Genomic DNA, 13,734 nt, shown 5'->3' with positions numbered 1-13,734 from the left:
TAGGCTGGCATTTAGGGTTACAGAGAGAAAGAGTAACACTGTGGGAGGGTCACACTGTGGAAGGGGAGTACTAAGGGAGAGTCCCTGTGGGAGGGGTGGTACTGAGGGAGGGTCACACTGTGGGAGGGTCAGTACTGAGGGAGGGTCAATACTGAGGGAAGGTCACACTGTGGGAGGGTCACACTGTGGAAGGGGAGTACTAAGGGTGAGTCCCTGTGGGAGGGGTGGTACTGAGGGAGGGTCACACTGTGGGAGGGGTGGTACTGCGGGAGGGTCACACTGTGGGAGCGGTGGTAGAGAGGGAGTGTCACACTGTGGGGAGGGGGTACTGAGGGAGGGTCACACTGTGGGAGGGGGTACTGAGGGAGATTCTCTGTGGGAGGGGTGGTACTGAGAGAGAGTCTCTGTGGGAGGGGTGGTACTGAGGGAGGGTCACAACTTGGGAGCGGTGGTACTGACAGAGAGTCACACTGTGGGAGGGTTGATACTGAGGGAGGGTCACTGTGGGAGCGGTGGTAGTGAGGGAGGGTTGCACTGTGGGGAGGGGGTACTGAGGGAGGGTCACACTGTGGGAGGTTGATTCTGAGGGTGTAGCCTTCATGCACTTTGGACTGTAGAACTGAGAATCACTCACATCACATGCTCTCAGAAGCCTGATGAGATTCCAGAGATGAGTAACAATGGGGCCTACCAGTTTAATCGGTCCTCAACAAGAGCCAGTGGTTATCTGACAGAAGAGGTGCCCTGATGTTGAGGCAGGGACATATCTGAACAGAGAGGTTGCTCAGGAGATCAGCTTGTGGAACAGTCTGCATCCCCCTGCATCACAAAGTAAATACATCAATAAATAAGCATCAGGTCTCTGCCTTCCAGCCCTTGTCTGCAAACGTTCAGTCTGACAGACATCAAGACTGTCTGCATTAATCTATACCCTCAGAATTTGGTATACCTCTTTCAAATCTACACTCATTCTCCTATGCTGTGGAGAGTAATGTCCTAACCTATTCAACCTTTCCCTATAACTCAGGTGCTCTTGTCCTGGTAACGTACTTGTAAATTTTGCTGCAGTCTTTTAATCTTATTGACTTTTTTTTGTTGGTGGGTGCATACTATACTCCAAATTAGGACTCACCAACATCAGAAGCAATTTCAGCATAACGTCCCAACTCCTATACTCAATACTTTGATCCATGAAGGCCAACATGCCATTAAATATTTCTCTGCCCCCTGCCAATTTCATCTTTCACAAAGTTTTAGTGCAAAGCTATGAATTCTTTCTTGCTCCTGAGAATGTTAGTATACTATTTGGTGTAGTTAGCTGAAAAGTGCAGGAAGCTCTGGCTGATATTTACAGCCCACACTTTACCCACGGTCACCCCATGCAGTATCGAGGTGGCGGGCTCATCACCTACTTTGGCAGAGTGTGGGTCGAAAGGTGGGAATGCAGTTATCAGCTACGCTCCGAAAAGTAGCGGGGGAAAGCGGGGTGGAAATCCCCACCAGAGATGACATCCAGCACATTGTCACCACAGCCAAATTCAGTCTAACTTCTTGGAATTCATATAGTCAACACCAAAAATAACAACAAAGCATTGTTCTGCTGAATGAGAGGAATGAATCTCTAGGAAGAGTGAAACATCGTCCAGAACCGGCAACTGTGTAATGGCAATTTAGGCTGGTGTTCACGGTTATAAGGGAGAAAGAGTTACGGAGTGGAAGGGTAGTACTGTGGGAGGGGTGGTAGTGAGGGTGAGTCACTGTGGGAGGGGTGGTACTGAGGGAGGGTCACACTGTGGGAGGGTGGTACTGAGGGTGAGTCACATTGTGGGAGGGGTGATACTGAGGGAGGGTCACACTGGGTGGGGTGGTACTGAGGGTGAGTCACATTGTGGGAGGAGTGATACTGAGGGAGGGTCACACTGGGTGGGGTGGTACTGAGGGTGAGTCACATTGTGGGAGGGGTGGTACTGAGGGTGAGTCACACTGTGGGAGGGGTGGTACTGAGGGAGGGTCACACTGGGTGGGGTGGTACTGAGGGTGAGTCACACTGCGGGAGGGGTGGCAGTGAGGGTGAGTCACTGTGGGAGGGGTGGTACTGAGGGAGGGTCACACTGTGGGAGGGTGGTACTGAGGGAGGGTCACACTTGGTGGGGTGGTACTGAGGGTGAGTCACTGTGGAAGGGGTGGTACTGAGGGAGGGTCACACTGTGGGAGGGGTGGTACTGAGGGTGAGTCACATTGTGGGAGGGGTGATACTGAGGGAGGGTCACACTGGGTGGGGTGGTACTGAAGGTGAGTCACATTGTGGGAGGGGTGGTACTGAGGGTGAGTCACACTGTGGGAGGGGTGGTACTGAGGGAGGGTCACACTGGGTGGGGTGGTACTGAGGGTGAGTCACTGTGGAAGGGGTGGTACTGAGGGAGGGTCACACTGTGGGAGGGGTGGTACTGAGGGTGAGTCACATTGTGGGAGGGGTGATACTGAGGGAGGGGTGGTACTGAGGGAGGGTCACACTGGGTGGGGTGGTACTGAGGGTGAGTCACACTGCGGGAGGGGTGGTAGTGAGGGTGAGTCACTGTGGGAGGGGTGGTACTGAGGGTGAGTCACATTGTGGGAGGGGTGATACTGAGGGAGGGGTGGTACTGAGGGAGGGTCACACTTGGTGGGGTGGTACTGAGGGTGAGTCACTGTGGAAGGGGTGGTACTGAGGGAGGGTCACACTGTGGGAGGGGTGGTACTGAGGGTGAGTCACATTGTGGGAGGGGTGATACTGAGGGAGGGTCACACTGGGTGGGGTGGTACTGAAGGTGAGTCACATTGTGGGAGGGGTGGTACTGAGGGTGAGTCACACTGTGGGAGGGGTGGTACTGAGGGAGGGTCACACTGGGTGGGGTGGTACTGAGGGTGAGTCACTGTGGAAGGGGTGGTACTGAGGGAGGGTCACACTGTGGGAGGGGTGGTACTGAGGGTGAGTCACATTGTGGGAGGGGTGATACTGAGGGAGGGGTGGTACTGAGGGAGGGTCACACTGGGTGGGGTGGTACTGAGGGTGAGTCACACTGCGGGAGGGGTGGTAGTGAGGGTGAGTCACTGTGGGAGGGGTGGTACTGAGGGAGGGTCACACTGTGGGAGGGTGGTACTGAGGGAGGGTCACACTTGGTGGGGTAGTACTGAGGGTGGGTCACACTGTGGGAGGGGTGGTACTGAGGGAGGGTCACACTGTGGGAGGGGTGGTACTGAGGGTGGGTCACATTGTGGGAGGGGTGGTACTGAGGGAGGGTCACACTGGGTGGGGTGGTACTGAGGGTGAGTCACACTGCGGGAGGGGTGGTAGTGAGGGTGAGTCACTGTGGGAGGGGTGGTACTGAGGGAGGGTCACACTGTGGGAGGGGTGGTACTGAGGGAGGGTCACACTGTGGGAGGGGTGGTACAGGGTGGGTCACACTGTGGGAGGGGTGGTACTGAGGGTGAGTCACATTGTGGGAGGGGTGATACTGAGGGAGGGTCACACTGGGTGGGGTGGTACTGAAGGTGAGTCACATTGTGGGAGGGGTGGTACTGAGGGTGAGTCACACTGTGGGAGGGGTGGTACTGAGGGAGGGTCACACTGGGTGGGGTGGTACTGAGGGTGAGTCACACTGCGGGAGGGGTGGTAGTGAGGGTGAGTCACTGTGGGAGGGGTGGTACTGAGGGAGGGTCACACTGTGGGAGGGTGGTACTGAGGGTGGGTCACACTGTGGGAGGGGTGGTACTGAGGGAGGGTCACACTGTGGGAGGGGTGGTACTGAGGGTGGGTCACACTGTGGGAGGGGTGGTACTGAGGGAGGGTCACACTGTGGAAGGGGTGGTACTGAGGGAGGGTCACACTGTGGGAGGGGTGGTACTGAGGGTGGGTCACACTGTGGGAGGGGTGGTACTGAGGGTGGGTCACACTGTGGGAGGGGTGGTACTGAGGGTGAGTCACACTGTGGGAGGGGTGGTACTGAGGGTGGGTCACACTGTGGGAGGGGTGGTACTGAGGGTGGGTCACACTGTGGGAGGGGTGGTACTGAGGGAGGGTCACACTGTGGGAGGGGTGGTACTGAGGGTGGGTCACACTGTGGGAGGGGTGGTACTGAGGGAGGGTCACACTGTGGGAGGGGTGGTACTGAGGGTGGGTCACATTGTGGGAGGGGTGGTACTGAGGGAGGGTCACACTGGGTGGGGTGGTACTGAGGGTGAGTCACACTGCGGGAGGGGTGGTAGTGAGGGTGAGTCACTGTGGGAGGGGTGGTACTGAGGGAGGGTCACACTGTGGGAGGGGTGGTACTGAGGGAGGGTCACACTGTGGGAGGGGTGGTACAGGGTGGGTCACACTGTGGGAGGGGTGGTACTGAGGGTGGGTCACACTGTGGGAGGGGTGGTACTGAGGGAGGGTCACACTGTGGGAGGGGTGGTACTGAGGGAGGGTCACACTGTGGGAGGGGTGGTACTGAGGGTGGGTCACACTGTGGGAGGGGTGGTACTGAGGGAGTGTCACACTGTGGGAGGGGTGGTACTGAGGGTGGGTCACACTGTGGGAGGGGTGGTACTGAGGGTGGGTCACACTGTGGGAGGGGTGGTACTGAGGGAGGGTCACACTGTGGGAGGGGTGGTACAGGGTGGGTCACACTGTGGGAGGGGTGGTACTGAGGGTGGGTCACACTGTGGGAGGGGTGGTACTGAGGGAGGGTCACACTGTGGGAGGGGTGGTACTGAGGGAGGGTCACACTGTGGGAGGGGTGGTACTGAGGGTGGGTCACACTGTGGGAGGGGTGGTACTGAGGGAGGGTCACACTGTGGGAGGGGTGGTACAGGGTGGGTCACACTGTGGGAGGGGTGGTACTGAGGGTGGGTCACACTGTGGGAGGGGTGGTACTGAGGGTGGGTCACACTGTGGGAGGGGTGGTACTGAGGGAGGGTCACACTGTGGGAGGGGTGGTACTGAGGGAGGGTCACACTGTGGGAGGGGTGGTACTGAGGGTGGGTCACACTGTGGGAGGGGTGGTACTGAGGGAGGGTCACACTGTGGGAGGGGTGGTACTGAGGGTGGGTCACACTGTGGGAGGGGTGGTACTGAGGGAGGGTCACACTGTGGGAGGGGTGGTACTGAGGGAGGGTCACACTGTGGGAGGGGTGGTACAGGGTGGGTCACACTGTGGGAGGGGTGGTACTGTAAGTGTGGAAGTCCAAGGGAGGTCAGAGTTGTGATGCCTGTGTATACATTTATTCTGCGGTATGGCATAGAGCAGTCCTATCTGGCCCTTTGAGCTGCATCACCCCAGCAAACCCAGTTTACCCCTAACCTAATCACAGGACAACTTACATTGACCAATTAACCTACTAACCTGCATGTCTTTGTACTGGCGAGGAAAGCCATGCATTCCACAGGGAGGACACACAGACTCCTGACGGATAACATCAGAACTGAACTCTGACCTGAGCTGTAATAGCATGGTGCTGGCTGCTGTGTTACCGTGGTGCCTGAAGATGGCTGATCTCTATGAATCTCAGAGCTGCGGCCAGGAACTGAAGGTTGGAGGCCCAATATCTGTGAGTCTAGATTAACTACAGAGGCCTGGAGGTAGCCCGTCCTGGGCTTGGAGGACTGTGCGTACGAGGGTATGTTTATTTTGTTGTTTGTTCTGCTGAACATTGTAAATATGCCGTGCTGGCACCGGACTGTATGGTGGTTCCTGTGGGCTGTCCCCAGCTCATCCTCAGATTGTGTTGGTTGTTAACACCAATGATGCATTTCACAGTTTCAATGTGAGAATTAAATGAATCTAAAATCTGAACTGGATGTGATCTGGTATGGGACAGTAGCGATCGGAGAGAGAAATCTCGCGAGCAGAAGTTAACTGCTTAGTTATGCTGGAATTGCAGTGACATTATTTCCACTATCAACACCATACTTGTCATTGGTCCACTCCCCCACTGCAAGTCAATAAATAGCCATGAGGTCAGAGCCAATCAGAAATCATGTTTCCACATAAACTAAAAGTTTAGTGCAGCCTGCTTTGCCGGCACTGAAGATATTTACATCAGTTTTTATATCAGGTACGTCCTGTTTTGTGTTTCTGTCTTTTACCGTGAGTGGTTACAGTGGACTGAAATGTGGCTGTGGTTCAAGCTGGCTTATCGGTGATTTTGTTCCAGGCATGTAGCTGTTTATCTATACAGTTATTTTTATTACAATTGAAAAATTTGCACTGTTTTTCAATGTTTTAAGGCTTTGAGGAAATTGAATTTGTGAAACTGAAGTCAGAAAGAGGCAGTGTGACTGTAAGAGGCAAAGCATTTCCTACTCAGCCACCTAAAGCGAAAATGGAAGAGTTTTTATTGCGGATTCATTCCTCATCTTCGCTAATAATCCGTTTTCTCTGGAGGCATCGGATGTTGTGAGCAGAATTATCAGGGATCTACAGATGTAGGAACTGAAGAATACAGATGTTTGATGCTCAGGGTGCAGATGTGGAAGGGTTAGGACACACAGCTGTGGGACACTCCCCCTTTCCAGACCTGATGAAGGGTCTTAGCCTGAAAGATTGACTGCTTATTCCTCTCCATAGATGCTGCCTGACCTGCTGAGTTCCGCCAGCATTTTATGTGTTTTGCTTCTGATTTCCAGCACCTGCTGTGGAACGCAGGATGCGAGTGTGGAGAACGGGGATACAGATGTAGGAAAGGGGTCTGGAACACTGCTTCCCCACCCATTTCCCTTTCTCCCCTGACGCACTCTTCTATCAGATTCCTTCACCCCTTCCACCCGTCACCTCCCAACGTCTCACTTCATCCCCTCTCCCAGCCACCTTCCCCTCACCATGTCTTACCTATCATCTGCCAGCTCGACCTCTTTCTCCTCCCAACCTTTTTATTCTGACTTCTGCCCTCTTCCTTTCCAGTCCTGATGAAGAGTCTCGGCCGAAAACATCGACTCTTTATTCCCTCCATAGCTGCTGCCTGACCTGTTGAGTTCCTCCAGCAGTTTGTATGTTGCTCCAGCTTTCTAGATCTGCAGAATACCTTGGTTTTAGAGATTTTCAGATTCTGTTTTAGATTTCAGACTTTCCCTGGCTGGTCAGAGCCAGCGATGTGGTTCTGGTTATCGAAGGCTGTGGACAGTGTGAATTTAGAAACCTTACTGAGGTTGGAGAGAGAATTGAATTGAATTAACTTTATTTATTTCTTACATCCTTCACATACATGAGGAGTAATCTTTACGTTATGTCTCTGTCTAAATCTGCAATGTGCAATCATAGTAATTTATAATTAATAGAAGTTAGAGTAACAGAAATACACTCAGATCAGTCTGATAGCCTGGTGGAAGAAGCTGTCCCAGAGCCTGTTGGTTCTGGCTTTTATGTTACAGTACCATTTCCTGGATGGTAGCAGCTGGATGATAGCAGCTGGGTGACTCAGGTACCCAATGGTCCTCCGGGCCCTTTTTACACACCTGTCTTTGTAAATGTCCTGAATCATGGGAAGTTCACAACTACAGATGTGCTGGGCTGTCCGCACCACTCCCTGCAGAGTCCTGTGATTGAGGGAGGTACAGTTCCCATACCAGGCAGTGACGCAGCCAGTCAGGATGCTCCCAGTTGTGCCCCTGTAGAAAGTCCTTAGGATTTGGAGTCTCATGCCAAACTTCCTCAACCATCTAAGGAAGGGGTCACCAGACATGTAGCAGAGTGCGTCACAGGATTATTGTGGGTCTGAACAGAACTGAGGAATAGACTTAAAGACACAGGAGCAGAATCAGACTGTTCTGCCCAGCGAGTCATTCCACATTTTATTATCACTCTTAACCCCATACCCCTGCCTTCTCCCTGTAACCTTTGACACCCTGACCAATCAAGAACTAGTTAACTTCCATTTTAAATATACCTGACTTGGCCTCCATAGCAGTCTGTGGCAATGTATTCCATAGATTCACCACCCTCTGGCTAAAGAAACACCTCCTCATCTCTGTTCTAAATGGATGTTCCTCTATTCTGAGGTTGTGCCTTCTGGCCCTACACTTTCCCACTAGAGGAAACGTCCTCTCCACATCTACTTAAGATGTTTTCCTTTTCTTCCTTTATAAATCAAAACCACTTCTGATTCATACGTTTTATTCCATATCAGTGCTTTAACCTCTAACTTAATTTTATATAATTCTTCATTCTTTATAACTATTGCATGTTGCGTCCTGACTAACACACCTCAGCAAATTCCTAATGTAAGTGTGTACGGTAACTTGTACAGTGTTTCGTAGTCATTACGAGTTTTTCATTGTTCTGTCTTTTATGGTTAATGTGTTTTTTATATACTGCATTGGATCCTTGGTAGCAATCTTTACACTCCTGTACTGAAGAAAGGCAATAAACTATCTTTGATCTCCTATAAAGTTGAACATTGAATCAGAATCAGATATTTTATCACCAGTATATGCTGTGAATTTTGTTATTTTGTGGCAGTGGTATATTGTAATACGTATTAATAAAAACTACAAATTACAATAAGAAATACACACACACACAAATAAAATTATTATAAATACATTATTATATTAATTATTATTAATAATTTTATTTGTATTGTTATATATAAAATAATTAGTGCAAAAAGAGAGCAAAAATCTGACTTGGTGTCCAAGGGTTCATTGCCCATTCAGAACTGTGATGGCAGAGGGGAGAAGCTGTTCCTGAAGCACTGATTGTCTGCCTTCAGGCTTCTGTAATTCCTCATTGATGACAGCAATGAGAAGAGGCCACATCCTGGGTGAAGGGGGTTCCTGGTGATGGAGGCAGCCATTTTGAAGCATCTCCTGAAGATGTCCTCGATGGTGAGAACCAGTCGTGCCTGATAATTCAGCAGAAGGAGGTATCCGTAAACAAAGGAGGCACTGTACATGTGTTAAAGGTTTTAAGAAATTACTTTATTAAAATTATATAAAGAAAATTCAGTAGGTTTCCCCTCTTCCCTCATTCTTCAAACTCGAACGAGTATAGGCCCAGAGAAATCAAATGTTTCTCATAAGTTAACCTTCTCATTCCCAGGATTATTCTCGTGAACCTCCTCTGGACCCTCTCCAATTTACAGTCAAGACCCTGCATCAAGACTAGAGAGTGGAGAGAAAAGACAGCCGCTATAGAGGCGAGGTAGGGGCTAGAAGGTGACTGGTGGATGGAGGAGGGGTGAAGGGTGATGGGCAGATAGAAGCTTTTGAGGGGAGAGGGAGGGTGCAATTGGGAGACAAGATTACAAAAGGGTGACAAGTGGAAGAAAACAAAGAAAAATGAGGCAGATGGAGCAAGGAGAGATGGTTGCTCTGGAGTCTGTGCTGCATTGGGGGCTGGGCCCACTGGAGTCTGTGCTGGATTGGGAGCTGGGCCCACTGGAGTCTGTGCTGCATTGGGGGCTGGGCCCACTGGAGTCTGTGCTGGATTGGGGGCTGGGCCCACTGGAGTCTGTGCTGGATTGGGGGCTGGGCCCACTGGAGTCTGTGCTGGATTGGGAGCTGGGCCCACTGGAGTCTGTGCTGCATTGGGGGCTGGGCCCACTGGAGTCTGTGCTGGATTGGGAGCTGGGCCCACTGGAGTCTGTGCTGGATTGGGAGCTGGGCCCACTGGAGTCTGTGCTGGATTGGGAGCTGGGCCCACTGGAGTCTGTGCTGAATGGGGGCTGGTCCCACCCATCAGTGCTGATGGACAAGATGGATTTTGTCATCTGTAGATTGCTGCGGTCTTGTTCGTGCTGACAACATCCATGCACCATCAATCTACAGGATGTGAAATTCAGGGACTCGGGCTATATTTTATTTTTGTGTGTGACTGAATTTCACTGCAGTCTTATATGTGCTATGTGTTTATTCTGCTGTGTATGACCGTTGGTACTGTGTTTTGTACCTTGGCCCTGGGGTAATGGTTTTTGTTTGGCTGCGTTCATGGTTATTCATGTGTGGTTCAATGACAAATGAAGTTGAATTTGGAGGTTGGGTGGGGAGAGATGAGGGTGAGCATGGAGAGAGGGGTTGGAGGGAGAGGTTAGAGGGAGAAGTTGGAGGGAGAGGTTGGAGGGGGAGGAGAAGAAATGCAGTTCTCCCATCCCTTCGATATCACTAGAAACCTGGCAGTGATTGGGTCAAAATCTTCAGTAATTTCACACTTTTCATCTTAATTTCTCTTTCTGTTCCCTCCCATCAGCGGCTAAGCATTGACTCTGTTGTCCTGGGTGCTAGTGGTGGTGGTGGTGCGGGGGGGGGGGGGGGGGAGGATCTCACTCTGTCCAGATTGGGAGTCTCTAGGCCCATTCCTGATGGGACCCACCCCGGTTTGCAAGGAGAGGGCAGGAGGGTGCAGGAGTCAGCGAGGACCCACTCACCCTTGAGGACAAGTATGAGTGAGTGAGGTGTACAAGATGGTAAGAGGCATAGATCGAGTGGACACCCAGAGGCATTTTCCCTTGGGTGAAAATAGGTAACACAAGGGGCATAATTTGAAAGTGACTGGAGGAAAGTACAGGGGGGCTGTCAGAGATAGGTTTTTACACAGAGAGTGGTGGGTGCTTGGAACATAATGCCAGGGTTTGGGGCAGGGGCAGGTACATTAGAGACATTGATGAGACTCTTAGACAGGCACACAGTTGTAATGCTTAAAATGCTTAAACATAAGAGATTCTGCAGGTGCTGGAAATTCAGAGCAATGCGCACAAAGTGCAGGAGGAACTCAGCAGGTCAGCTGATTTATGGGGAAGAATAAAGAGTTGATGTTTTGGGCCTAGAGCCTTCATCAGGACTCATCTATAGAAAGGAATAGAGTCGATGTTTCAGGCCAAGGCCTTCATGAAGGGTCTCGGCCCAAAACCTGGACTCTTTATTCTTGTCCTTAGACACTGCCTGATCTGTTGAGCTGCCCCAGCATTTTGTGTGTGCGATGCTTCTGCCCTGCATTGCTGGCTATGGCATTGGCTTGTTTCACTCACAATACGGAAACTAGAGAGAATGCAAGTCCCTGTTAGATCACCTCAACAATGACTTCCAGAGGTAACTTGTTTTTCTCTCCTAGGGCGTAGAGGTCAGTGGTGAGCCATGAACAACTCCACCAGAATGTTGCCGCATATGTGTAACTACACCGCAGGCCCGCTGGAAAAAGGTATGCTCCCCATCATGTACACTGTCATCAGTTTCACCGGAATACTGGCCAATTTCTGGATATTACTGATATTCCAAAAGCAATTCCTAAAGAAGAGTGGCGTGCGAATCTACCTGATGAACCTCTCGGTGGCAGATCTGATCATTTGCCTGGTTCTACCTTTCAGAGTAGCCCTGCTGATAAAGGGGGATACCTGGGAAGAAAATTCGGACAAATGCATCGCAGTCAACATAATCATCAACCTCTGCTTTTACTGCACGCTCGCCTGCCGGACTCTGTGCTTAATTTTCATCGGCTTTACCCGGTACGCAGTGATCGTGAAGTTCCAGAACAAGAAGTTCGATCTGTTGTACCGACTCACTTTTGCCAAGTGCGCATGCACGGCTTTCTGGATTGTGGGGACGTTGTTAGTGCTAACCTGTTCCATTTACGCACTACAGTCAATGAAAGTGTCAATGTCTCGGTGCTACAGTGTCCAGGTGTACAACGATCTGCAGCCTAACTTGGTTGCACTCATTGTCATCTCAATACTCTTTCTTATTATTTTAATGCCGCTTGTTATTCTGTACATTTTAGTAATGATCTACTTGTTCGAGGTGAGTAAAAACAGTTCAGTGCAGCGAAGCCGTAAACTTTACAAGAAAACGCAGCTGAGGATTTGCGTTGCTGTATCTACCTGTGTGGTGTGCGTGCTCCCTTACATCAGCTATCAGTTCATTTCGAACATTTACCGAGTGACGCAAAACGAATGCCATGTGCTGGTAAAGATGCAGGAGGCAAAACAGATCCTGTTGTTGCTGGTTTCATTTAACAGCTGCCTAGATCCCATCTTGTACATCATCATCCAGAAATATTTCTCAGTTGTCAACTGGAACCTAGACCCACAGACCATAGGGAAGTCTTTGGACAGGGAAACTGTGAGTAACACTCACTAGTGTGATCTTTCTGTGCCCACCGGAGTCTGTAACTAGAGCGCTCAAACTTCAGCGGAGGGGCTGGAAACTTTTAAAAGGAACCTGAAAGGCGACCTTCTCACATTGACAGTGTCGAGATCATGAACTCACTGCCAGAGGAAGTGGTTAAGGCTGCTGCAATTACTAAATTTAAAAGGCGTTTTGTAATGTACAGCGATAGGAATGCTCCAACACAGGCGAGAATACAGGCGACAAGTGAGCGTAAATCTTTACATCACTTCACTGGCCGCTGTTGTCCGTAAGGAGATTGCGCGTTCTCCCTATAAGCGGTGGGTTCCTCCGGTCTCCTCCCACAATCCCAGGGCATATGGTTTAGGGCTAGTGAGTTGTGGGCATGCTACGTTGGGGCGGGATGTGCGGGCAGCCCCCAGCACATCCTCCGATTGTGTTGGTTGTTGACGCTGGTACGATGTACAGGTGAACAGGTTAATTGCTCATTGTAAGTCGTCCTGTGACCAGGCCGGGGTGCAGTTCTGTGCTGTATCTGTAAATAAAAATAGACTTGTTATTTACCACACCATTATGTCTGCTTGATTACTACAAGCCTTTCCTTCGGGGACTGTAAGACAAGGGTGAACTGGGTGCTCAGCAGGGTCAGTCAGGCCTTGTAACATTAGGCAACACCCAAGCGGCTGGAGGTCAACAAATCAGTAAGCATAGATTGTAAACTGGTAAATTGGTTTATTATTGTCACATGTACAGAGGGACAGTAAAAATCTTTGGTTTGCATGCCATCCTCTTCACGACAACAGTACATTGGTAAGAACGATGCTATTACAGCTCAGGGCGTCTAGCGTTCACAGTTCAACTCCGGCATCCTCCTGTGGGTGAGACCTCCCATCAGGACTCTGTCTGCCCTCCTCAGAGGCCAACGTGATCAAAGACTCTACCCACCCCGGACACTCTCTCTTCTTCCATCACCTCCCCCCCATCGGGCAGAAGATACAGAAGCCTGAAAGCTCGAACCACCAGGCTCAAGGCAGCTTCTATCCTCCTGTTATAACGGTCCCCTAAAATTAAACCTTGACTTCATCAGCTACCTCATTACGATTCTTCACCGTACTGCCTGCACTGCACTTTCTCTGTAGCTGTTACACTGTATTCTGCACTCTTATTGTTTTCCCTTCTACGATAAGACTATAAGATATGGGAGCAGGATCAGGCTATTCAGCCCATCACTTCTCTTTTATTTGATCGTGGCTGATTATTTATTTATTTAGAGAACAAGCACTGACCCACCCAGTCACCCCGCCCAGCATCGTTTTACAATGACCAACCTACTAACCGGTCAGTTTTGGACTGTCGGAGGAAATATGAGCACCCGGAGGAAACCCACACGCACACGGGAAGAACAGACTAGCTTTCTTACAGCGGACACCAGAATTGAACTGGAACTTCTCGACACCCCGAGCTGTAATAGCGTCTCACTAACAATGACAATACTGTGTATTGTGGAGACTGTATTTCCAGAGAGGCTGAGGCTTGCTGTGAAAATTCCAGTGTTTTTGAAGAGTTTCATTTATATCGCTTTTATTGAACTGATGCTCAACAATGCAGTCTGTAATAAAACAACGAGAAATAAAAGATATATAAAAGATAAAATAAAA

General features: G+C 50.4%; 1 protein-coding gene across 3 annotated transcripts; it reads left to right on the top strand.

Annotated features, from left to right (window-relative positions):
• Positions 1-5,174: 5,174 nt before the first annotated feature.
• Positions 5,175-13,734, top strand: LOC132407462 (probable G-protein coupled receptor 82). Of its 3 annotated transcripts, none has more exons than XM_059994006.1 (3): positions 5,175-5,640; positions 9,060-9,161; positions 11,067-13,734. In XM_059994006.1, exon 3 carries the CDS (start codon positions 11,090-11,092, stop codon positions 12,086-12,088), a length of 999 nt encoding a protein of 332 aa, XP_059849989.1. In that variant the 5' UTR covers positions 5,175-5,640; positions 9,060-9,161; positions 11,067-11,089; the 3' UTR covers positions 12,089-13,734. The 3 variants fall into 3 exon arrangements, with proteins under 3 accessions (XP_059849989.1, XP_059849990.1, XP_059849991.1); XM_059994007.1 differs by lacking the exon at positions 5,175-5,640 and adding an exon at positions 5,899-6,078; XM_059994008.1 differs by lacking the exon at positions 5,175-5,640 and adding an exon at positions 8,796-8,845.

The sequence above is a fragment of the Hypanus sabinus genome, chromosome 18, assembly GCF_030144855.1.
Source record: "Hypanus sabinus isolate sHypSab1 chromosome 18, sHypSab1.hap1, whole genome shotgun sequence".
Lineage (NCBI taxonomy): Eukaryota > Metazoa > Chordata > Chondrichthyes > Myliobatiformes > Dasyatidae > Hypanus > Hypanus sabinus.
This window is presented reverse-complemented; position numbering and strand designations above follow the sequence as displayed.